Here is a 23,931-nt window from a genome sequence, read left to right on the forward strand (position 1 = left end):
CAAAGGACGGTTATGGCAATTAAGTGAGATCGTGTGTGTGAGATATTAAGCACAGTAGCTGTCAATAAAACTTAAAAAAGGTAGAAAGCTAAAAACCTGTAAGGACCTCTCTGTCTTTACAATATAAAATCCAGATTCTTTGCTGCCATGTTCTAGACCCCTGCATAGTCTGGCCTACAGTGACCTCAGAGCCAACTTGTTATTTTCCAGCCAGATAGACAACTTCACTCTTCATTTTCCAGAAAACTTTCAAACTTTTTGACCAGGACCCTCAATAAGAAACACATTTTACACATGAAACAAAAGTTTCACGAAGCAGTACCTCACCTTGCCACATGAAATACATTCTGTTCTACATAGAAAATGCTGGTCTGACCATTAAACTGATATCAGCAGGTTTTCAAACTTGCTGGTTGAAAACCCACTGATCTAGAAAACTCTTCATCTCCACTTCTTGAAATTCTTGAAAACCCTCCCTTGAGACCCATGCCCCCATCATGAAATCTTCCCTCATCTTGGCAGCTGATGGCCTTCTCTGAACTTACCATTTTTTCTCAATCTCGTTTATGGAATTTGCTGCAAGTTGGCTTTTATGTTAATTGTTGACTTATACCATCTCTGTGACTAGATGGCAAGTGCGGTCAGGGCTTGGTCCCTGTGGTCATTTATCAACCTGTGCGTGTAGCAGGAGTCATGCCCATTGCTCTGAGGTCCAGACTCCGAGGTGTTTATTAAATTGCCTGGTGTCTTGACAGCTTTGCTGCCTTTGTGCTGACATTTGAAAGCCATAAAATCAGGTTTGTGTGTGGACTCTTGGGGGCAGCAGCTTCTCTCCGTAACCACTGCCTAGATCAGAGGTCTTCATCTGTCGGGCTGCGTTGGCTTCCTGTGTATCTGGAAAAGAATGCTCTGGGTTGATATTGGGGTTCCAGCTTCTAAATGGAGATTCTTAATTTCTGGTTTTCTGACATGACTTTGCTAGACCTGAGGCTCCTTTCAGCTCCAGCAGTGTGTGAGCAAAGATCAGTAACAGCCTCCTCTCTGATTAAGCACAGCGTGGTATCTTTAAACCTCAGGCGTTTGCAGCATGGAACAGATAATGATTTTAGCCTATGAGACTCGCATTTTATAACATAAGATGTTTTTAGATATGTTTCCATGTGTGGATGTACTGTTCTCTTGATCCTATATGTGAGGGTACTTATACACAGTATTAATGATGTAGAGCCTTTCATCTACAATGAGAAAATACTATATAAGCCAGAATAGAATATTTATATCTTAACTACGTACACTTACCTCATGTTGGGAGCCCAGTCTTGAGATCCTGACTAATGATGAGATTTAGGGGCGTGCAGGACCCATTTTATGTTTACTCAAATTATCTACCCAAAGGTCAACCTCATTTAAAGCCACTGATTTAATTTAGGAAAGTTATTTTTCTCTGTTAAATCTAATTTAAGAAGCTTGACTGAAATAGTAATAGATAGCAGAGGACTGCCTGTGCAGCAATGTAAACCGGCAGATCTGGACATAGTGACGTCTCCACAGTGACATACAGAGACAAAATACATAGCAGAAATATCTAGGGAATTGTGTATTAAAAACAAATTACTTACAGCTAATGAAGCAAACAGTAAAAAGATAACCCACTGATAACTGCATAATAATATCTGGTAGAAGTTACTGATGCACAGTTTTTAATAATGACTTTCTTTTTTAAGAGGCTGATGGACCCTTAGGTTTTTATAGTACATCTGTTCATCCATAGGCACATTTTTCTCTTTTGAGCATCACACACTTGTAGGGACTTATGAAATGAGTTTAGTTAAATTCAGCACTCAGAGAATTTGCACACAAGCTTCCTTATTTTGATTCTTCCCCATCCAGTCTGCCATTTACCAGAGTTAAAATGTGTGTCAAAGGAAGCGAGATTTGTCTTAAAAGAGATTTGGAGAAAATCTTCCTTCAATATTTAAAGTGCTTGACAAAGTCATGTTCACACGGAAGTCAGTATGGAGATGAGGAAGTTAAAATCAGGTGGCTGGGCTTCCCTGGTGGCGCAGTGGTTGAGAGTCCGCCTGCTGATGCAGGGGACGTGGGTTCGTGCCCCAGTCCGGGAGGATCCCACATGCCGCGGAGCGGCTGGGCCCGTGAGCCATGGCCACTGAGCCTGTGCTCCGCAACGGGAGAGGCCACAGCAGTGAGAGGCCCGCGTACCAAAAAAAAAAAGAAAAGAAAATCGGGTAGCTTATTTTTCATTACTGGCTGAAACCCATCTGATAGGATTGACATGGAGCGCTAATTAATTACCCAGGGTCTCCTCATTCACTAATCACATTCCATGAAACTTCCCTCCTGGCTGAGCCTCAAGGGCAAACCATAGGCATCCAGCCAGCTGATTTTTCATAGGCATTATGCTACCTCTATAAATTAACGTGAACCTAATATATAGTGTCAGCGGTTTACTTTCCCATGGCGACCCTCTCTGGTTAAACAGCTTTAAATGAAATCTTATATTGAGAGTGAAAAGCTTCTTGCAAAAGGGGGGAAAAAAGGAAGATGTAAAATCCTCTTTGTAATCTTTTTTCCCATGGTGTATACTATTTTGGCTCCAGTAAAAAATCTAATGCACAGATGACATGATAATTGCCTTTTGTTTTCTGAAAAGTGAGCCTATATAATGCTTAAGGAAGAGACTTTTTCCATGATATTTTTTAACTGCAATAATAATCTGTTCATTAAAGGCATACTGTACACAAACACATATCTCCTATGAGGATGCTATTACTGCCACCATTTATGGGCGAGAAAATTGTGAGTCTGTCAACTTGTCCAGGGTCACATCTAGTAAATGCTGGGGCCCAGATTTGAACCATGGTTTGTCACCAAAGACCATGCTCATTTGATTGTGTTACTATTCATGACTCATCTGGTCCCTTTGTACCATTCCTTTTAACTTCAGGAAAATATGAATGGTCTTAGTCTTTAAAAATATTCCTGTTTCCATATTCATTTTTTACATTCATCTGGATAAATACATCATTTTAGAAGCATGTTGATCTCTAGCACATTGTTTTATGTCTTCAAATCACTTTAATGTCACGCAGCTTTTGTTCAGAGAGCAAAAAGTTGTGGATGTCTTTAAACCGGAGGAAATAGGTGCAGCTTATTCACACATCACTCACGCTGCTGTCCATCTTGAGATGCTTCCAAACAATTCCAGTAGAAAAGGGAAATTCCAGAGTGCACGTACACGGACAGTTTCCAAGGCAGTGCCTATTGAGAATGCAGCCTTCCATCCTGAAGCTGTGAATGGTTCGGCTACAGCTTGTCCTATATGTAAATTAATTTCCAAGAGCGTGTGTAATAAACTCTTCTGTGAAAGAACATACAAAAGAGTGTTTTGTCACAGCCCAGTTCCCCTGTTAAAACTACCTAACTGGAGAGAGCAGGTTGATATTCATTGGTTTATATGGGTCCTGTCTTAAGCCAACAGTTTCCTCCTTAGTATGCAGTGCTCATATTCTTGATTGAAAAGAATCAATTCCATTTCTTTTCATAGGGTCATGAAAAGTTGGAAAGAGGAAAAACTGAGCTGAACGTACAGAATAAATAACTAAATGGTGCCGGCAGTCGGCCCTTTTGTTTTCAGACCTTCTCCCTCCCCCATCCTTTGTGAGTCATTGAGCCAGCAAGACCTATCAAAGACGCCTCAGTGTATAGAACATTTTATGTGGAGCTTTCGTTGTCATCCACAGCAAAGGGCCAATTGCCTCTAGGACTCCTTTCAGGTGATAACCAATGGATTTGGACCTCCTGGGTGTGCTCCATGTATCCTGCATTCATCTCTCAAGATGTTTTAGGTTGTGATTGAATATAAAGCATCAGAAAGATAATGTCAATCCAGTAAAATCATTAAGGGGATTTTAAACATGAGTGTGGAAATGTAGAACATGAGCTTGAAATGAAGGTACCTACCACTAGTCCTTTTGTGCATGGTTAATTGGATTAGAATTACAACGTCTGTGATAGCTATTAAGAAGGCTATATGGCATTTCTAGGGTGTAGCATGTTTCTTTTAGAACTTAGCATTTCAAAAGGCCCACTGGGAGAAAATTCGGTTCCTGTTTTAATATGAACTTGTGGTTCTCAGAGATGATTTCTTGGATGCCTTTGTTACTAACGTTATCAGTAAGATTTCATTTTACACATTCTGAATTCTAACAAGAAGTCCGTGTACTCTGAATGTAGTTTCCTGTAGTGGTTTTGCCTAAGTGGGGTGGGAGGAGGGTATGCAGGTGGGTGATGAGTGGGCGATGCGGGTGGAGAGGGTAGGCACCACCGTTCCACTCACTCTATATAATGCCTGAAAAATTGGAGTTACGTCCCCCGGCATTCCTTAACAATTATTCCTAAGTAAGGCACGTGATTACTAAAATTCACCTGAAACATGCAGTTATTTCTTAGAAGAATTTTTAATATTTACAGTTAAATGAGAACATTTTTAAATGAAAGCATTATACATTGACTATAGCAAAGACATTTGTTTAGTAAGAGAGTCACCTTTTCCCCAAGAAAATGTGTAAATGTCACTATATTTCTTCGAAAAGAAAGGATATATATATATTTGGATAAAGAAATTTTTTTAAAGGCATAAAAAAATTTTAAAACACACAGATACATAGGCACAGAGAGTATTTGCATTAGGTTAAAAAAAAAAATAGAGTACTAGAACTAGCTCTGACTTAACAGCTCCTCTGCCCCCTCAGCTCTGACTGAGCTGACTTCCAACAGGGCAGACCAGGGCAAGCTGTGGGTGCCAGAGAACAATCTGTTGGGTGAGAGGGAAACACCCACCCTTCTTCTGTAAAACAATAACACTAAATGTCTAGAGCTGTGAGGGATCTGAGATTTTACCCTACCTGCCAGCTAGCAAGTTACCCTTCCACAGTGTCGTGGATGCTGGCAGAGATGCCAAACTCCTGGGTCAGAGATACAGGACTTTATTAATCACAGCAATACCAGTAGCCAGTGTATCAATATTTTTCACTCCTTTCCTGAGCCCCAATTTCCGTAGGGTGATGCAGAGAGGGCCAGTCAACACCTGTGTACGTAGTGAGTTGTGTTATAGGAGGGCAACCCTGCGTTTAGGGAACCCAAACTTTTATAATGGTCAGCAAGCCTGCTGGATCCTTTGTAGGATCTCTGTAAAACACTACCTCTGTCTTCCAAGGCTGTCTGCTGTACACATCTCCCTGAAAAGATAGTCTGTCACAAATGACTCATTTGTAATTCCAAACGATTCGTAAGAAGTGCAGAAACTCGAGAAAATTATCTTCTAACATAAAATACTCTGGAAACAGACCCAAATAAGCACAGATTCCATGAACAGCTACTGTGCACTGATTTTTAGGGCTGCATATGTTCCGATGATATAGCCAGTAGCGACAGCATGTATCTCACTGTTATTTTATCACTTAGAGAAAATGTGGTATTTTAATTACATTCAGTATCTGTATCACACATCCTTTTCAAAATGTCTTCCCTTCCCTTGTGTTGGTCACCACAGTCCTGCGTAGCTGGGGCAGGAGTTGTTATTCTCCATTTACACTTGAGGAGACTGTTGTCCAGAGTGACTTGACCAAATTCACACACTAGTTAATGTTCTGGTTGGCACTAAACCCGGGGTTTCCTGATACCCAGTCTGTTAGTCTTTGAAACACGTTTCCTAACTCTGTTCCCCTTTTGTCTCTTACACAAGGCAGAGGACATTACCAGCCGTTATAGAGATGACCCAAGGCCAGTCCCAAGTTCCTTCTTGGTAGTTGCCATCCCTCTCAATTAACCTTGGGTGTTGCCCAGACATCCTGGGGGGATTGTCTGGTGGTGGTGCCAGTGGTGTCTGGGGTCAGAAAGGAGTTTGAAATAAGGGAAGCGATTGTGTTGAATGTTTCCTCATTGCTCTACACTTTATTTTCAGTTTAATGGAACACAAGCAGTCTCCACTGTTTCAGCCCCTTTGCTTAGTAGAGCAGCCCCTGGCTCTCCTGGACTTAATGTATAATTACATTAAGTCAGTCTGGTGTCAGACTCTCCATCTGTGCTTTTGGGGGCACCTGTCTGTCTTGGTTTCCTGCTGCCCCTGTGTCTGCTTCTTTGCAGTCTCCCCTCAAGTTCCGTCTGTGCACTGCACCATGAATCTTACTGTTCTCTGGGATGATGGCTTGGTCCTGTTCTCCACGAACTCTTTATGTGGCCTTAACGGTAACCACAGGAACAATTATTCATTGAGCGTATCCTGTGTGCCAGGCCCTTTGCAAAGCACATTATATGCATCATCTATTCAGTCTACCCCAGTGACCCTATGAGATGGATACTGCTATCTCCACGTTTCGTAGAGGAAGAAATAGAGAACTGAGAGAGTAAACTGTTTGTCTGAGGTCACATAGTTAATAAGTGATGGAGCTGGATTCCTAACCCCGAGTCTGCTGTCTGGCCTCCTGGCCCTCATACAGTTGTGCCAGGACACTTTTACGTGCATGTCTGACATTCATCTGAGTTTGTAATGTGTCTAAAACTGAATTCAAAATTTGATCTTTCTCCTAAAATCTTCTCACTGACCCATATCCTTAACTTTGAAAAGGACACCGTAGCCTGTCAAGTTAAAATCCTGGGAATTTTCTTAGATTCTTCTCTCTTCCTTATTTCCAAAAGTAATTCGCTGATTTATTCAACAGTTATTTATTTAAGTCCTGTGAAGCACACATTGTTCTAACTTTGGTGGGTACAGAATGAACTAAATAGACAAGAATCTCTGCTCCCATGGAGCTTGTTTTCATGGAAATTAATATCCCCATTTTATGGATTTGGAAACTGAGGCATAGGGAGATTAAGTGACTTGCCTAAAGTCACATATTTAGGATTCAAACCCAGGCATTGTGGTTTAGAAAACCATGGTTTTGACCTTATACCCTGTGCTTCCTGTCACCAAGTCCTGTAGAGTCTCCTCCTTAATCTTCTTTTCTGTCTTCATCTTACTGCCAGTGCCTCTGCCTCTGCCTTTCTGCGCTGGTGTCAGTGTCACCAGGATGACTGCAGGAGTCTCCCAACTTGTCTCATGGCCTGCAGTCTCACCTCCCTTCAATTTATTCTCTATGCTGTACTGGAATGATTTTTCTAAAATGCGGTCTGATCCTGTCACTGTTTTGCTAAAAATCCTTGGTTGGCTTCAAGTAACTTGGTGGTACCTTGGTCCCCAGGACACAGACAGCCTGCCGTGATAAGGTCCCTGCTTAGCAACCTCTAGCCCAATGGTTCTCAGACTTCACTGTGTATCACAGTTAGCTGGAGGGCTTCTTAAGACAGGGCTTGCTGGGCCCCATCCCCAGAGTTGCTGAGAAAGTAGATCTGGGACCGCCTGAGAATTTGCATTTCTAACAAGTCCCTGGAGCAGGACCCACACTGTGAGAAGCCCTGCTTGGCAGCGGCCTGGCCTGATGTCTCTGCCCCAGCCCTGGGAGCATTTACGGATTCCTGAGGGACTGCTGTTTCAGGCTTTGATCCTTTTGCACAAGCTGCTTCCTCTGCAGGAGATGGTCTTCCTCTCTCCTTCCCTTTAAATCTCAGTTCAAGTGTCAGTTCCTAGGAAGCTTCCTCTGACAACGCACAGCGATCCCAGAGCCTCGCCTCTGTGTTTCTGTGGCACCGTGTTTCTGGGAAGGCGTCATTCCATCCCCTGTGCTTGAGCCTTGGTTTTACTTATCTGTTCCTACTCACTGACCCACGACAGTTAGCTCTTTAAGAAAAGAGATCATCGGGCTTCCCTGGTGGCGCAGTGGTTGGGAGTCCGCCTGCCGATGCAGGGGACACGGGTTCGTGCCCCGGTCCGGGAAGATCCCACATGCCGCGGAGCGGCTGGGCCCATGAGCCGTGGCCGCTGAGCCTGTGCGTCCGGAGCCTGTGCTCTGCAACGGGAGAGGCCACAGCAGTGAGAAGCCCGCGTACCGCAAAAAAAAAAAAAAAAGAAAGGAGATCATCTGTTATGTTTTTCACCTTTCTTTCCCTGGCACCTAGCATAGTGCCCAGTATATATTGAAGGTATGTACTTACTAAATGAGTTGAAATGTATAATCCTACTTGTGCTTTAAAAAAGTAATCCTATTTTAAGTTTTCTTTGCATTAACCTTTAAGGCTTGCCTACGATGTTTCTTTAAAACTTTAAGGTGTTTCAAAACAAAAGCAGTATACATCTGAAAGTATTAAACTTTCAAAGCTGCTGCACTGCTTGGTTGTTTAATGCAAACAGCGGGAGCTTATTCCCACAAAGGCCGATGTTTGTCTGCAGACAGCTTACTTGTCTTACCTGTGGTTTGAAATACTTGAGTTATCCCTCAGTCCTCCTCAGCCTTCAGAACCTCTCTCTGGTCTCTTCTTAGCCTTGGTTTCATCGAATCAGAGAATTACAGATGGAATAGCACAGGTGGTGTAAGCCTGGCTTTTACTGAGACAAAGATCAGTGGGCTGTAAACTTGCAGCCTCCACGTTTCCATCCCAAATTACATAATCCCCCACGTTCCTTTCTGTGAGCCGGCGTTGCCTGAGTAATTCCCAAGAGGAATATAGGTTTTATTGCCTGTGTAGCCCTCCCCCTTTCTTTCCCCTCCCATCTCAGATGACTAGTTCTTGCCAAAATGTTAAGCTCCAAATTCTAACACAGGAATTTCTGAACAAGATTGTCCCTGGATTGTAGACATTTCTTCAAGAGGTGCTCTGACCTGCTGGTGCAGAGCCAGCTCAAAGGCGGAGCTTCCAAAATTCAACAAGCAAGCAGCGGGCAGCCCTTTCTGTCAGGTAGAGTGTGGCTGAATCATGTGTAACTTCTCACACCAAGTCACAACAGCTTACCCGGTAGTTCAGAACCGCTGGAGTCTCGACTCAGCTGTTTGGAAAGGAACAGCATTTTCCACCAGATCATTAGTCTCTCGAGCCCCATCACGCTCATGCCTGTTCCACACATTTAATTGTTTACAGTGAGCTTGTCACAGGACTAAATATGAGGGAACTTAATCCGGTTTCTTATTTGCGTCTTAGGACCCTCTTGGTTGCAAGTAACAGGAAGCCTCCAAAGTAGCTTGAGCCAAGATGGGAGGGGGAGATGTACAATAGGTACCCGGGGGCATTACGTGGACCCCAGGATCAAGAAGTGCGGCCAGGGGTCCTGGGGATAAGGGGCAGAGGGCAGACAGGAACGGAAGTTTTCCTTGGTCTCTTTTCTGCTTCTACGTGTGCATGCTCTATCCACAGCACCCCAGTCTGTTCTAGCATAAGGGAGACTGAAGCTGACAGAAATCACTGTGTCCAACACCCGATTTCTGGGGAAGAGAGACTCTGGCTCAGCTTCATATTTAATAATTGACTTTTCCTGAGACGCAGCCCACCCTAGTCTGCTCCTCAGTCTAGAGAGAGGGTTGGGAGGGAGTGGGCCCTCCTTGGCAGACGTGGCTGCAGGGTCTTACCCTTGAGGGTAGGGGACAGTTTTCAGAAAAAGGGGCATGTAGATGGAGAAGTTGTCCCCATCAATATTGCTGATAATTTATATCCCACATTCTTCCAAAAAGATTCTATTGTTAAAAATGGATATAATGGAACCAAAACACATCACAGAGGATATAAAATAAAAACGAGGAGTGGTAAGATTAGGGAGAGGGACGATGCATCAAGAAGAGAGGCCCGCGTACCAAAAAAAAAAAAGCCCTGATGGGGAGAAACTTATTGTAATTTGGGATTTCAGAATTGGTAGGTTTTCAAGTTCTGGGGCCAATTACACCCCGAATTCATGAACCAGATTGCTAGGATAAGAAAGAGAAAAGATTTGCGGTTAAACCTGATCTTGGTACTCTGGCTAGAGTCTGTTTCTTCTAAATGCACAGGGATATCGTATACACTGTTCCTGGAAGGAGCCTCCAGCCTGCGTCAGGGAAAGATGATTAATTGGAGGGCAGGTGTTAGACAGGCACATGTTCTCTGGTTAACACAGCCCCCAGCGCTCCTGGAGTCTGACCTCAGGCCACATCACTCCTATCCGATCCCGTGTGTGTAAACATCAAATTAAGGGTACATGCAGCGAGAGGTGCGCAAGTTGAGAAGAGAGGGCCCTGTGGTCACCGTGAAGGAGGATGCTTTCTCATCCTCGGGGTAGGCAGGACTGGAAACAGGGTGCCACACTGACCCGTGGTGGGTCCAGGGAGGCCTGAGGACAGGGAGGGAACTAAGGCGTAGGAAGTACCAACTATTCTGGGCATGTGATTCGATTTTTTTTTTCCGGTATGCAGGCCTCTCACTGTTGTGGCCTCTCCCGTTGCAGAGCCCAGGCCCCGGACGCGCAGGCTCAGCGCCATGGCTCACGGGCCCAGCTGCTCCGCGGCATGTGGGATCTTCCCGGACCGGGGCACGAACCCGTGTCCCCTGCATCGGCAGGCGGACTCTCAACCACTGCGCCACCAGGGAAGCCCCTGATTTGATTTTTGAATCTCACCCAGTCGCTTGTTGTCACATTGACCCCTGTAGCTGTTTTGTGCATTTCCTCAGGTGCCCTTAGTATCTCCATTTGACAGATGAGGGCCAGGGGGCTCTAGGAAGTCAGGAAACCCTCCAGTGGTTCCTTCTCTCTGTGGGAGAAATGACAATCACCACCCACCATAGCCTTCAAAGCCCAGCCAGCGTGGTTCCTGTTACTCTCTATCCTTTGCATCGGCCCTTGGGTGGCTGTTCCTCCAGTGAGCCTGTACACCTCAGCCGTAGCACCTTAGCCAGGCTGCTGTCTTGCCTGGAACACAGTTCCCCAACATCCACCAGTCAGCTCCTTCATGTCTGTCATGTTTTTGCTTATGTAGCTTTCTTAGTGGAGACTTGCTTTGTCGGCTGTATTTCAGTGTCACACCTCCCTCCACCCTGGACCATGTTTCATTCCCCTTATGCCGTTCTCTTTTCCTGCAGTGCTTCTAAAATTGTATGTTATCTAACTCATATATATTTCTCTTAATTGTCTTTCCCTCCCCGCCTCGCCCCAACTAGAATGTCAGCCCCAAGAGGAGGCACGTTTGTCTGTTTTGCTTCCCAATTTATCCAGGGCCCCTAGAGGGCTGCCTGGCTCGCAGTAGATGCTCAATAAATATGTGTTGAATGAATGAGGAACGTTTCCTGAGATTACAGAACCACAGAGTTCCAGAGCTGGGCTTCTGCAAGCTGTGTGTGTTCAGGCCGCTTGGAGGAGGCCACGTGGGTGAAGTGAAGTGAGAGGTTGACCCTGGCTCAGATGGGGAATGTCCTGTTTACAAGTTCGAACTTTGTCTGCCACGCCATCTTATCATGAGGATTCCAGACAGTTTGAATGTACAAACTGGGATGCAGAGACCCAGTGGCAAAATTGGGATTGCCTTTCTGTGCATTGAATTTTCCACCAGCCCATCTTTACTCCTCAGACATGGCAAGAATTATGCCAGAGACACTTTGTTCCTGCAGTCGGCCCCTGCTTGATAGAGAGAACATGGATTTTATTAACAGAGGCATTTAGCACACTTGTGTGGACGGCTCCCCCCCACCTGCCCCGCCAGGCCTGGGGTGTTGTTCATACTCCAGTGTCAGAAAAACATCTTAATGAAACGTACATGTGTTGCAGGCTCAGGAAAATACATCTTTCCTAATGGCATTCTTTCTCTTTCCTCTCTTCTGTGTCAAATGTTTTAAATGCATCTCTCCTGTTTATTCAGGCAGAGCTTGAAATTGTTAAAAACAATGTCATCAGGATGATTAAAGAATACCAGTTCTTTCCATTGTTATTTAGGATAATATTTTCAAGATTCCAATTAGGTGAGAAGATTAACCTGATTTTTATTTTCCTCTATTGTGTTTACCTTGCATTGTTATTTTGAGTCTGTTCACAGGGTGCTGGGCAGATGCCATTGATGTAATTATTATTTTTTAAGCAAAAAGGATTGAAAATGTTTAAGAATTGCCTGTGAACTTTAACATACATCTATACATAACTGCTTCCTTTCATGAATAGAAGTAGTAGGAGGTCGTAGACATGCATATGGATTTTAAATAATTTATGTTTAAAAAGTATACAAGCTGAAACTTGTTTCCAAGAGAATTCACATAAGCAGCCAAAATACCCATGAAAGAAAACTGTCCTTCAGAAATGCTGCTAGATCTAAGCTAGTTATGAAATTGACACCCGAGAGTTATTTCTGTCGGAGGACGTAAGATGGATTTAGAAGAGCCAGAGTCTCCATGTAGAAGATGCTAGAAACACAGGCGTTATCCTTATATCTCCCTCTCCTTCACCCGTACCCCCACCCCTTCGCCATATCCAGGTATCATCGAAAACGTCAGTTTTACTTCTAAATACTCTCAATTCCATGTGCTTCTCCAGCATATTTCAGTCCAGGACACAATCGGGTCTTGTCTGCATGACCAAAGTGCCCTCCTTCTAGCTGCTGTGCATCTACTCTGAACTCTCTTCCAATGTTTTCTGCAACTCAGATCATTTTTCCAAAGCTCAAATCTGATAAAGACCTGCCTTCTCACCCCACCTCAGCCGACTACGTATGTATGGCCCTGAATACCTTCCTGTCACTCTTAGGGTGATGACTGAGTTCCTTAGTGTGGTTTAGGAGGCCCTGCATGGGCTGGTCCTGCTTGCATCTCTCATTGCAAACCTGCCATACCTTCCCCCGTTCCCCCATTCTCTGTGCACCAGCCATACCGGTCACCTTTTAGACCCCTTTACTTGCTGTGCTTCTCCCACCACAGGGCCTTTGTACATTCTCTTCTTGCTGCCTGAAACTTTCTTCCTTCCTTTCTTTGCCAGTTAACATCATCTCATCTTGCAGACCCCAGTTCCTACATCCTTGACTTAGGGAAGCCTTCCTGGACCTCTCTCTAGGTCAAATCTCCCTCTTATGGTTTGTATTGGCCTTATTTTTTTCTCCTTTAGAGCACCATCAAGGGTGGTTTTGCCTTTTACACTTTATTTGATAAAAATGTATTTTTTTTTTGGTAAACATTCAAAAATGTATTGTATTTTGAATAGGCGATACATTAAAATGGTTCAAAATTCAGAAGACCCAAAAGGGTTCTTAGGAAGAGCCTTCCTCTTCTCCCACCCCCACCCCCTGCCCCAGTTCTCTTTGCTGGAGGCAACTAGTAACACCCCCACTCCCTTCCCCCCAGAAATCTGTTTTCTTACCTCCATTTATCCCAAGACAAAAGCAGTGCCTAGCACAAAGTAGAACTCGAGAGTATTTGTTGAAGGTTGTAGATAGATGGATAAATGGCTTCTTGAAGTACCCATTTTTGTACCAGTTAGAATGGAGCACTGATCCATTTCTAATAAGTTGGAGGCTCAGCAAGGGTGAAAACAACAGACTGAGGAAGAGATTTTCTGTTTGTAGGCCTCAGAGAAAAGGGGGCAGATGTGACCCTCCTGGCAGAGAAGCCCCGGCACCCTAGTCACATCCTAGGGCCATTTTCCTCTCCAGCTTTTCCTAAGGATCAGCTCTGCTGGCTCTTGTCCTGCCAAGCCTGGCAGGCTTCCATCAGCGTGCCACTCTCTGTTTCTACCCAGTGCCGTCCTTGCTCCCAGTCAGGAAAACCTACCTTTGCCTTGAACACCCAGAGATTAAAGAAGTGATTTTGAGTCTTAGGACGTGAGTTTCAGTATAATTCTCCATCCCTTGTTTGGCTGGACAGAGATTTTATGCACATAAGTACTATAATGGTGTTGAGTTTGGACTGAGAAGTCATGTTTCCTGAGCAGCTCAGCTCAGGTGCCTGTGTAATCTTGGAAGACTTACTCGATGTTTCTGAGTTTTCTTTTCTATAGAACGGGGATAATACTACTACCACCGCATGGGGTTGTTGTGGGACACTTCAGAACAGTGTTTTCCAATAATAATATAGTGCAGGCCACATATATCATTTATGTGTTCCAGTGGCTGTAGTTTAAAAATTATGTATAAAATCAATATGCTTCAGGGGTCTGTGACACAGCACAGGGAAATATAGCCATTATTTTGTAACTTTAAATGGAGTATAATCTATAAAAATATTGAACCACTATGTTGTACCCCTGAAACTAATACGATCTTTTAAGTCAACTATACTTCAATTTAAAAAAAGTAAAATGAAATAAGTGAAATTAATTTAAATATATTTATTAACCCAATATATCCAAAGTATTATCATTTCAACATGTAATCAAAAATAAAACAACTGTAATATTACTCAGACATAAAACAGAATGAAATCATGCCATTTGCAGCAACATGGACGGACCTAGAGATTGTCATCCTGAGTGAAATAAGCCAGAGAAAGACAAATATCATACGATATCACTCATACGCTTTATATGTGGAATCTAAACAAGTCCTACAAATGAACTTATTTGCAAAACAGAAATAGACTCACAGAAGTAGAAAACAAACTTATAGGTACCGGAAAGGAAAGGTGGGGGGGGAGGGATAAATTAGGAGTTTGGGATTAACAGATGTACACTACTGTATATACAATAGACAACAAGGACCTGCTGTATAGCCCAGGGAGCTCTACTCAATACTCTGTAATGACCTATATGGGAAAAGAATCTGAAAGAGTGGATATATGTGTAACTGAGTCACTTTGCTGTCCACCTGAAACTAACACAACGTTGTAAATCAACTACACTTCAATTAAAAATAAACAATGGTTAATGAGATCTTTTACATTCTTTTTATTCATATTAAGTGTTTTAAATCCAGTGTATATTTGACACCTACTAGCACATCTCGGTTTGAGCTAAGCACCTTTCAGGTGCCCAGTAGCTCGGGCCTGCTGTATTGGGCAGTGCTCTTCTAGCTCACTCTTATAAAACACAATACTTAGCACGGTGCTTAGTTCATACTTCGCATTCGACAAATGTTGGCAAAATTAATATTCATTTAAAATCATCAAAAACTGGGTAGACTAACATTTGACTGCGTGTTTGCATATATTGCCACATGGGAAGACGCCTCAGATCTGGTTATTTCTGTTTCAAAGGAATAAAGAGCTGACTTTAATGTTCTTGGCTGTTCCCTGTAAGTGGCCTCTGGGTTTCAGAATGAGGTCGGTTTGGGGGTTTATGGTTGCCTTTTCTTTGGGAGGTGGGAAAGGGGAAACTCAGTGTGCTGCGTGCCTGTCTCTGTTTTTTTGGCTCTTCTCTGTTTAATTGTTTGGAGCTGGAACAACTTGATTTTAAAGCAAAACATATGGGCTGAGAGTAATTGGGAGGACGTTTACTGGTGATGGAGCGGCAAAGGTATGTACGGGTTTAGGCCCTGGCCCTGCGGCACTCGCTTAGCTATTGACGGCTTTCCTGGCCTTCAGATTCAGTGTTCTTTCTTCAAATTCTCAAACCTTGTTTGGAAAGTCACAGTTAAGGCAGGAAATATTGGAGCAAGATTATAAAGGAAATTGTGAGTCTTCTTTAGGTCCTGATTTTTTTCTCTTTGTTGAAAACTTGGTTTCCAATCTGTTTATATATGATTTGGGAGAGGAAAATGTTTTCCAAAGTGCCAGGAAGAGAGAGGAGAACTCCGCACAAAGAGGAGAAAGTTGACCCACCGCTGAAGTTTTCTGTTTTCCGCTTTACTCCATTGATGACACCAGCACGGGGAACGTCTGTTCCACAACCAGTTCTTAATGTGAAGGCAAGGTTTTCATCTCTTTTTACCTCCTCAACTCCCCTTTGCTTCCTGGGGAGGGAATATATGATGCCCATGTCACATCCCATATAATTCTAACCTGAATGCCTCCACTTTCTGTCCCATAGGGGAAAAGGGGGATGTGTCAAACCTGGTAAGAACACGTACGTTGATGTTTAGACTCATCTCGGTTCAAATCTCTTTTCCACTCAGAAGCTGTGTGCCTTTGAGCGGAGTAAACTCTCTCAGCCTCATGTGTCTCATTCTTAAAATAGGGTTAATAATAGTGCCTATTTCAGAACAAAATTATTGTGACGCTTAAGAGAGACACGGCATACAAAGCACTAAGCAGAGTGCCTGGAAAGTAATAAAGAGAAGTTTAATGTTAGCGATGAGGCAGGGGCCCTCAGCAATGATACGTTCACCCTCTTCGACGGCAAGAGGGACAGTGGACCACTACGTCCTCTGCCACAACATCTCACCCATTGCGTGAGGCGACACTGTGATTAAATACTGCATCAGGCAAGTGACCGAACCTTTGTCCACAAAGAGCTTTAGCATCAGAACATCTTGCATTTCACTGGGCTGAGTTTGATGTCAGTGTGGAAGTCAAGCGCTCTGTGTCTTCTAAGGTCTGAAGGGCTCCTGTGTATGCACTTGTCCCTTGTTACCCTACTGTGCCTAGGACCTATGAATATGAGAGTGACCTGCTGAATTGCTTTATCTGTGTATACAGAGTCCCCCAAACCTTTTGAGTCATTTGGAGGACTGGTGCATTTGTGGCTTCGGATCAGAACTGCAAAGCAAAATAGCATGCTGGCCTGGGCAGTGGAGGGGCTGAGCGTAGTGGGCTTTTTTGCTGGGATGTTGAAGACAGATTTTTCTGAACACTTTTCAAACCTGTATGAGCAAGGGTAGGAAAAAAGGGGTCTTCGGTCTTTGCTAAATCAAGGACACATTGCTGAGCTTTTCTGTGTAGGGACTCAGAAGGCATTGAATGCTGTCTCACTGCGGTGTCAGATAATTGTCCGGGAATTTGGCAAGTTCTGCTTTTAAAAACACCACCACCTTTTCAGAGCAGTCATTCCTTGGTGTTTTTTGCAGTCCCCTCTTTTCCCTCTCTGCTCCTGCTGTTTTCCCAGCCCTTTCGGATTTATAAGCCTTGCCTACAAAGTGTCAGTAACTCCCCGCTGCGAATGGCTGAGACCTCGCCAGGTGGACCCGTCTCAGATAACCCTGAAACTGGAGAGAGTAGCCACCCTCACTCTTGTTTTCTCCACGCCCCCCTCTCAGTGGACAGCTTCCCTGACACTTAACTTGATCAAGATGTTAGCAAAATAAACAGCTGCTGTGAGACTGAAACTGCTTGTCAACCTGCCCACCCTCTTTTCACTTCACTGTTTGGAGAGGAAACTCAGAGCTGCTGTTGATAATAAAGAAGAGAACTAAGACGTGTCTTTTTCTTCATGGCCAGTTACGCCCAGTCTTGATCACTGAGCTCTTAGTGGGTGGACCACCCTGTGCAATGTGTCACCAAACCTGTGAAACTCTGATTATAAGACACACCATTATTTTAGGTACGATCAAGGGAAAAAAAGCAGACTATGAGACCTCATCGATTTTAAGACACATCCCAATTTCAGAGATGTTAAAATGTGGTGGGAAATGTGTATCTCAAAGGAGGCGGAGTACGGTGAGAACTAACTCAAATGGACCGTCCCCCTGGTTACTGACTGCTCCCCTCCGCAGCCGCATACGCAGTGCAGCTGATGAGGGAGTCTGTGTGTTTTTCAACTCAATCTCAGGGGTTATTTGTGTACTCTGTGTTATGCATGAAGTTATAGCACTGAGCTGAGACCAGGCTGAGTCATGGAAGCCCTCCCAACTGCCATATAAGTATTTTAGGTTTCCGGCAAACAGAAGAATCCAGGTGTTTTCTTTGGGTCACCCTGGACTTGATAAGGTTCACGTTCCCTTTTATTTAGTTAGTTAGTTAGTTGCACCGGGTCTTAGTTGTGGCAGGTGGGCTCTTTAGTTGTGGCATGCGTGTGGGATCTAGTTCCCTGACCAGGGATCGAACCCGGGCCCCCCTGCATTGGGAGCGCAGAGTCTCATCCACTGCGCCACCAGAGAGGTCCCTCACGTTCCCTTTTGAAGGAGTGATAGAGAGCTTGCTGAGGGACACTGGGGGCTTCGGCACGCCCTCCCTGCCCCGGCCCATTCATGGCGGCATGATGGCGAGGAGAGAACCTCCAGCTCTTCTAAATTCATGGCCCTGCTTATCCATTTTCTAGCGAACATCGTGCTCAGATTTACTCACTGTTTCCTCTCCTAGCCAACAGGCAGCGTTCAGCATTACTGATGACTTTAATTTTACTCCAGATTCTACCTAATTATTATTCTTCATGATCTGTTAAGCATTCAGCTTAATTAACAGCAAGCGGGTGCCCTTCTTCATACTGTAATAACTTTAATCAAGGGGACGATGGTATTTCTTTTCCTGTTAAAGACTGTTAGGTTTTAGAGAAAACTATTTCTCAGCAGGTAAAGTAACCAAAAAAGTGATTGAAAACTTTGTACTAGTAAAAACATGGCATTTACCTTCATACTTACACCACTTTCTCCCTTTCTTTCAGTTTTTGGGAATAGCATTTCTTGGAATTGGACTGTGGGCGTGGAATGAAAAAGTAAGTTAAACGTCATTAAAATGCACACGTTTTGGTTGTAAGAAGCTGCACATCATATGCTATCTCTTTTTCCTCTTTGACAACTGCCAAGTATATGGAAACGTGGCTCTTTAATGAAAAAGTACTCTTGGAAGGTAACGTCACAGTTCAAAGACGCTTTAAGCGTGGAGCCTAAATTGGTCGCTCTACAAGAATTTCAGTAATGCTTACAAATAATGCTAAAGCACCTGTAGCCTTTTTTCTCTTTTACTCTTAAAAAAACCCTTTGGAAGATTATTCAATCCATAAACAATGGTATTTTAGCGTGAGCATTACGTGCTGAGCTGTTAGCATGCGGTATGTATGAAGGAAGCTAGATATAATTCATGTTTGAACATCAGATAAACTTACCACTGTTGCTAAAGAATGTGAACACTTGTCTGCCGATTGAAAGTTTAAAGGAATATTCAAACTTTGTAATCAAATGCAGCACAGAAAGGGATAAATCTGGCAGGAGAAGGCTGCATGAAGATACAATGTTCTGGGTGGTTTGTTCTGTAAACAACACACTCACGACACCACTGCCCTGTGTTCATTCCTCCACTTCACTTCCCATCCATACCTTTCCATTTTTTCTCTGCAACTTCTACTGAAGCCAAGCAGTGGAATTCAGAAATAAACACAAACTCCTTTTTGCTTCCTTCTTTGGATGTGAGATCACTGACAGCATTTTATCTGTTCTGGTATTTGGCTACACAGTGAAGCTTTGTTATCGCCCCCCTGTGAGAGTGAGTGAGTGGATGGATTGGTTAAAAGTTGTAAACGAAGACATTGGCTGAAATTTCCCCAGAAGACCGTTCTCTTATCACTTTGGTATTTCACCCTCTGAGCTTGACCAAGGCCCAAAGTCAGGAGTTCCTTTGAAGTATTACATGTACTAAGAAAGAAGAGAAAAACTACGAAAGTCCAGCAAACAAAAGCCCTTCAGACGTAGGAAGGAATTTCCACAAGTAACACAATGTTTAGATAGACTGCGTCCAATAAATTCAAAATAAATCCAGAGTTTTGAAATTGAACCACCCTCTGTTTATTTACATAATACTTCTACAGAGTGTGAAGTGTTTTATGGAAAGTGAACCACCCTCCAGCCACCTTATGAGGAAGGGCGGGGATTATACATCAAGGGAGACAAATTACGTTCCCAAAACAGAGGTAATTTTATCTCTAGAAACTGTTCTGTTGAATACTGGCCTTGTGGTTTATGATCAGCTTCTGCCTCAATCCCCTTGTAAGCTTGGAGATTTGTATTGGTGGAATCTCAGAAATTCCACTTTTAGAAGCCCTCTGTTTGGTTCAGTGACAGATCATATAGCTCTCTATAGCTCTCCTTTAATCAATCCATTTCTGTCAGCTCTGAAATGATGCTGGAAGGCATTATATGAACTCATTGTCTATTCTAGCAATACATAGAAAATTCATTGTTTTGAGGGTTTTTTTTTCTCTTTGTGAAACATAATTATCCTTTTGTTTCATCAGTTGCCCCAGATGTCTCTTCTCTGATAAAATCACAAAATTCTAAAACTGGCAGTGTCATACAGATATCAGAGCAAGGGAATGATGCGGTCTCTAGGGAGGGATGAAACAGCAGTTCCCTCTTTGGTCAGGGCCAGTGGCGTCAGCAAATGGAAGGTTTCTCTGGAGACCTGAGGTTACTTGGCCAAGGTTACCCAGCTACTGTGTAGCAGGGCTCTGTGAGCTGGGACCAAGCGGAGGTAGCAGAGGGTAAACGATGCACAACAGCCCAATTTGGTGTGCGCTGGCTACGCGCCTGGGCCCTGAGCCTGGGGGTGAGGATGCAGCAGTGAATGTTGCAGAGTCCCTGCCCCGTGGGGCTTGCGTTCTAGTGGGGGCCTCGGCAGTAAGCAGTCAACTTGCCAGGAATACGTGCGCAGGTATGGTGAGTGCTGCTGAGAAACGTCAGGTGTAGCGTAAGGGCTAGTTAGAGAGTGGTGGGGAAAGGGGTCTCTTTTAGGTAGAGTAGTTGGGAACAGCCTCCCTGAGGAGGGGGCACTGGAGCAGAGACCTGGATGAAGTGAGAGGGATCTGCATAGCACTAGGGGAACAGCATTCCAGGCAGAGGGAATAGCAAGTATGATGGCCCTGAGTCTCAGGGACTTAGCGATTCCAAGGAACAGGAAGAAGGCCGGTAGGACTGGAAGGGAGAGAGCCAGAGCAAAAAGAAGTAGAGGATGTGGAAAGAGAGGCAGGCAGAGCCCGGAGCCGACAGCGTCCTGCAGAAGTTGGATGAGAGGCAGTCACCGGGGCATTTTGGTAAGGGCGTGTCCTAATCTGGCTTTTGTTTTAAGATCGCTCTGGTTGCCGTGAGGAAAAAAGCAGCACAGCTCTAGGCTGAACAGACCAGAGTTCAGATTCTGACCCCTCCATTTCCGTCGGTGTGACTTTGGGCAGCTGCACTAACATCTGAGATACCCTTGCCCTGTTTATGCAAGGGCCGCTAATGTCACCTCATAGGGTTGCTGTGAGGATGAAATGAGATGGCTCCCAGCACAGTGCCCGGTATGAGGTAAATGCTCTCTGGAGACATGGTTCCCTCCCCTGGATGCATTACTATGGTACGTCCACTCCTACATGGGGAAAAGAGCAGAACGGTGGCTTTGAAAGCTGCCTCAAATTTTAGGAGAGTTCCAGGCTCTGATCCGTGGACCCGAGAATTGGCTTTGTGTTGGGGTCTCTTAAGGGAGATGTGACGTGCATTGATTGACTTGGTAACTGCAGAGGCTACTCTATTGAAGCCCTTTGGGTTAACTTCTAAGCTAGACCAGGCCTCTGATGGGATGACGTTCTGAGGTGAACCAAAGCCGGCCAAGGGTGGCAGCCGCATGCACCTGCAGGGCGGATCACACCAGCCCATGAGTCAGTAAATCCCCCCAGTGGAGATGTGGTGACATTTACTTGAAAAGAGGCCTAGAGGGTAAATCCCCAAACTGGGTCACAGCTGGAAGGATCAGATTTCCTTAACAGATGGGGTTTTGCACTTTTTTGTGTGGAGTACAGAAACGTTGGAGGCAAAAGTTATTACCCCTCATACTTACTTAATACCAGGCTGAGTTTTAAACCTAGGACTAATATTACAGTTGAATATTAGACATAATAATTAAATAATTTATATTATCTAAATTCCAAATAGACTGTCGAGATGCAAAGAATGAGTGTGTCTCCAGAGGGAACTAGTTTGTGTGCAGTTTTTCAGAAATCATAGGGTCTGCTGTTTTAGAAGGAACATTAACCATCGTGTAGCATGAATCACCTCTACAACAGGCTTGGCAACGTCCAGCCATAATCAACTCATTCATTCAAAGAACATTTGCCGAGCACACGGCATGGGGCAGGGCTTGCGCTGGACTCTGGGCAAGTAATTCCTCAGGGAATTTATGGTCTAGGAAAGGCATGCATATATACATAATACATATACATATGTAGAAATAAAACAACACATTGCAATAATGCTAATTTGGAGTGTATAGAAGTTTAACAATTCCTTTGGCAAAGTGTTCAGACCTTCTCTCTCTGGGTTTCTCTTACTGTTGGAAAGACCTTCCTCCCACCCCATTAGAATCATGTCCTACTAGCCTACTAGTTTTCCTTCATTGAACGTGGGTCTGCCCTGTTGGATCCCACAGTAAGTCCTTCTCTGTATTAGTCCTTGGTTCCTTCTGAGTTTCCAGGCTGCACATTTGCTTCTCTCTGGGTGGAGCCCTTTCATGAGCACCAGGGAGAGGGTGCTTTAGGGGCCAAAGAGGGTATGGCTGGATCATGTCCTTTCTCTCCTGTCTGCTGTCAGTGCAGCTTGAGATCACACAGTTAATCACCGAGAGTCCCAAATTGGTCTCAGATCCAGCTAGGTGTCCTCCATCCATCCCACATCTGGCTGATTTTCAGAGGCAAATGCAAGATTCCAAATTGACCCAGTTATATTCTACTTGCGTGTCTACCTGCTAAGATTGCTTTGGAGCCCAAAGCTGTCATCCAGCACATTCCCCGTTCCATTTAGCTTGGTTTTAGCTGTACTCTTAATCAACCTCCTCCCTCAATTCCTTCTTTTAACTCAGGCCTTCCTTTAGCTCTCTGTCCCAGTGCCACCTGGCAAATTCAGATTCAGTAGGTCTGGGGTAGACACCCCAGGGAGGCTCTCTTTTAGCAAGCCTCTTATATTGTTCTGATTGCAGTCAAGTGTAGTTATCACTGATAGAAGCCACTGATACGTTGAGCAGGCCAAGGGCAGAACCCAATGACATGTCACTAGAACTTTGCTTTGGGGTTGACACTCATTCACTTACGTGTGCCCTTGGGTGTCATTAGTCAAGGAATTTCTAATCCATCTACTTGTCATTACATCAGACTGTCTTTCTGCATCTTGTCTTTTTCTCTGAATAACCAGCCTAGGACTTATTTCAACCTGGCACTTTCTTATTGAAACCATATGGGTCCTGAAGCACATCATTTTCTCACCCAGGTGCCCTGAAACTCTTACCAGCAAAGCAAGGACTAAGCCATGTTTTATCATTCCTCCCTTCCAGGAACACTTGCCTCACTTGGCTTCCAAGAGATCACGCACTTCTGGGTCTCCTACCTCGTAAGCACTGCCTTCTCACACTCCTTTGCAAGGTCCAGCTCGCCTCTCGGACCTCCGAATTTTGGAGAAACCCCTCTCTCTCTTCACTCGTGCTCTGGGAGCTCTCATCCAGGCTTGGAGCATTGGGTACCATCTGTCACTGATGACTTCCAAATTTAGATATTTGGTCCTGGCCTCATCTGAATCCCAGACTCGTCATATCCGCAAGCCTACCCAGCATCTCTGCTTAGATGCCCACCGGGCTTCTGAAGCGTAATAATCCAAAACAATGCTTCTGATTTCTCCCCGCAAACCTGCTCTTCCCAATTGTAGGAAATGGCAGCTCTGTCCTTTCACCCACTTGGGTGTTCGTGACACCCTTCCATCTCTTCTTCTCATACTGTGTTCAGTCTCTCAGCAAACACCATCCGCTCTGCCTTGAAACTACATTGAGAATCTGATGTCTTTGCACCACCTGAACTGCTATACCTTGGTCTAAGCTGCCACTTTTTGCCTGTGTTAGTGCAGAAGCCTCTGTTGTTTCCCCGCCTCTGCTCTTGTGCCCCTCTGCTCTGTGTGCCCCTCTGCTCTTGTGCCCCTCTTGTACTCCCACCCCAGGCCAGAGTGATTCTTTTAAATATAAGACAGATGCTGTCATTTCTCTACTCCAAACCCTCCAATGCACTTACTGTCTCGCTCAAAGCTAGGTGTGGTGCCCCCTCACTTCTGAGACCTTGTTTCCCACAAACCTTGTGCCCTCCCCTGATGCACTCTAGCCCCCGTTCATCATCTTGCTGTTCCTCTGACATCTCAAATGGACCCACCACCCCAGGCCCTTTGCACTGCTCTTCCCCTACCTGGTATGCTCTCCCCCAGACGTCCACATGAGTGTTTTCCTTTACTTCCT

General features: G+C 44.4%; 1 protein-coding gene across 5 annotated transcripts in view; it reads left to right on the forward strand.

The window, feature by feature from the left end:
• The window catches only part of TSPAN5 (tetraspanin 5), a 171,087-nt gene that overhangs the window by 121,933 nt on the left and 25,223 nt on the right, over positions 1 to 23,931 (forward strand). For 4 of the 5 annotated variants that reach the window (XM_024736046.1, XM_024736045.1, XM_024736042.1 and 1 more), the window contains exon 2: positions 18,362 to 18,412. The exons of the other annotated variant lie outside the window; for it this stretch is intronic. In XM_024736046.1, coding sequence (XP_024591814.1) covers positions 18,362 to 18,412 — 51 coding nt within the window. The remainder of the gene's footprint in view (positions 1 to 18,361; positions 18,413 to 23,931) is intronic. 5 annotated transcript variants of the gene reach the window in all.

This window comes from Neophocaena asiaeorientalis, unplaced genomic scaffold (assembly GCF_003031525.2).
Source record: "Neophocaena asiaeorientalis asiaeorientalis breed wild unplaced genomic scaffold, Neophocaena_asiaeorientalis_V1.1 scaffold7, whole genome shotgun sequence".
Taxonomy (NCBI): domain Eukaryota; kingdom Metazoa; phylum Chordata; class Mammalia; order Artiodactyla; family Phocoenidae; genus Neophocaena; species Neophocaena asiaeorientalis.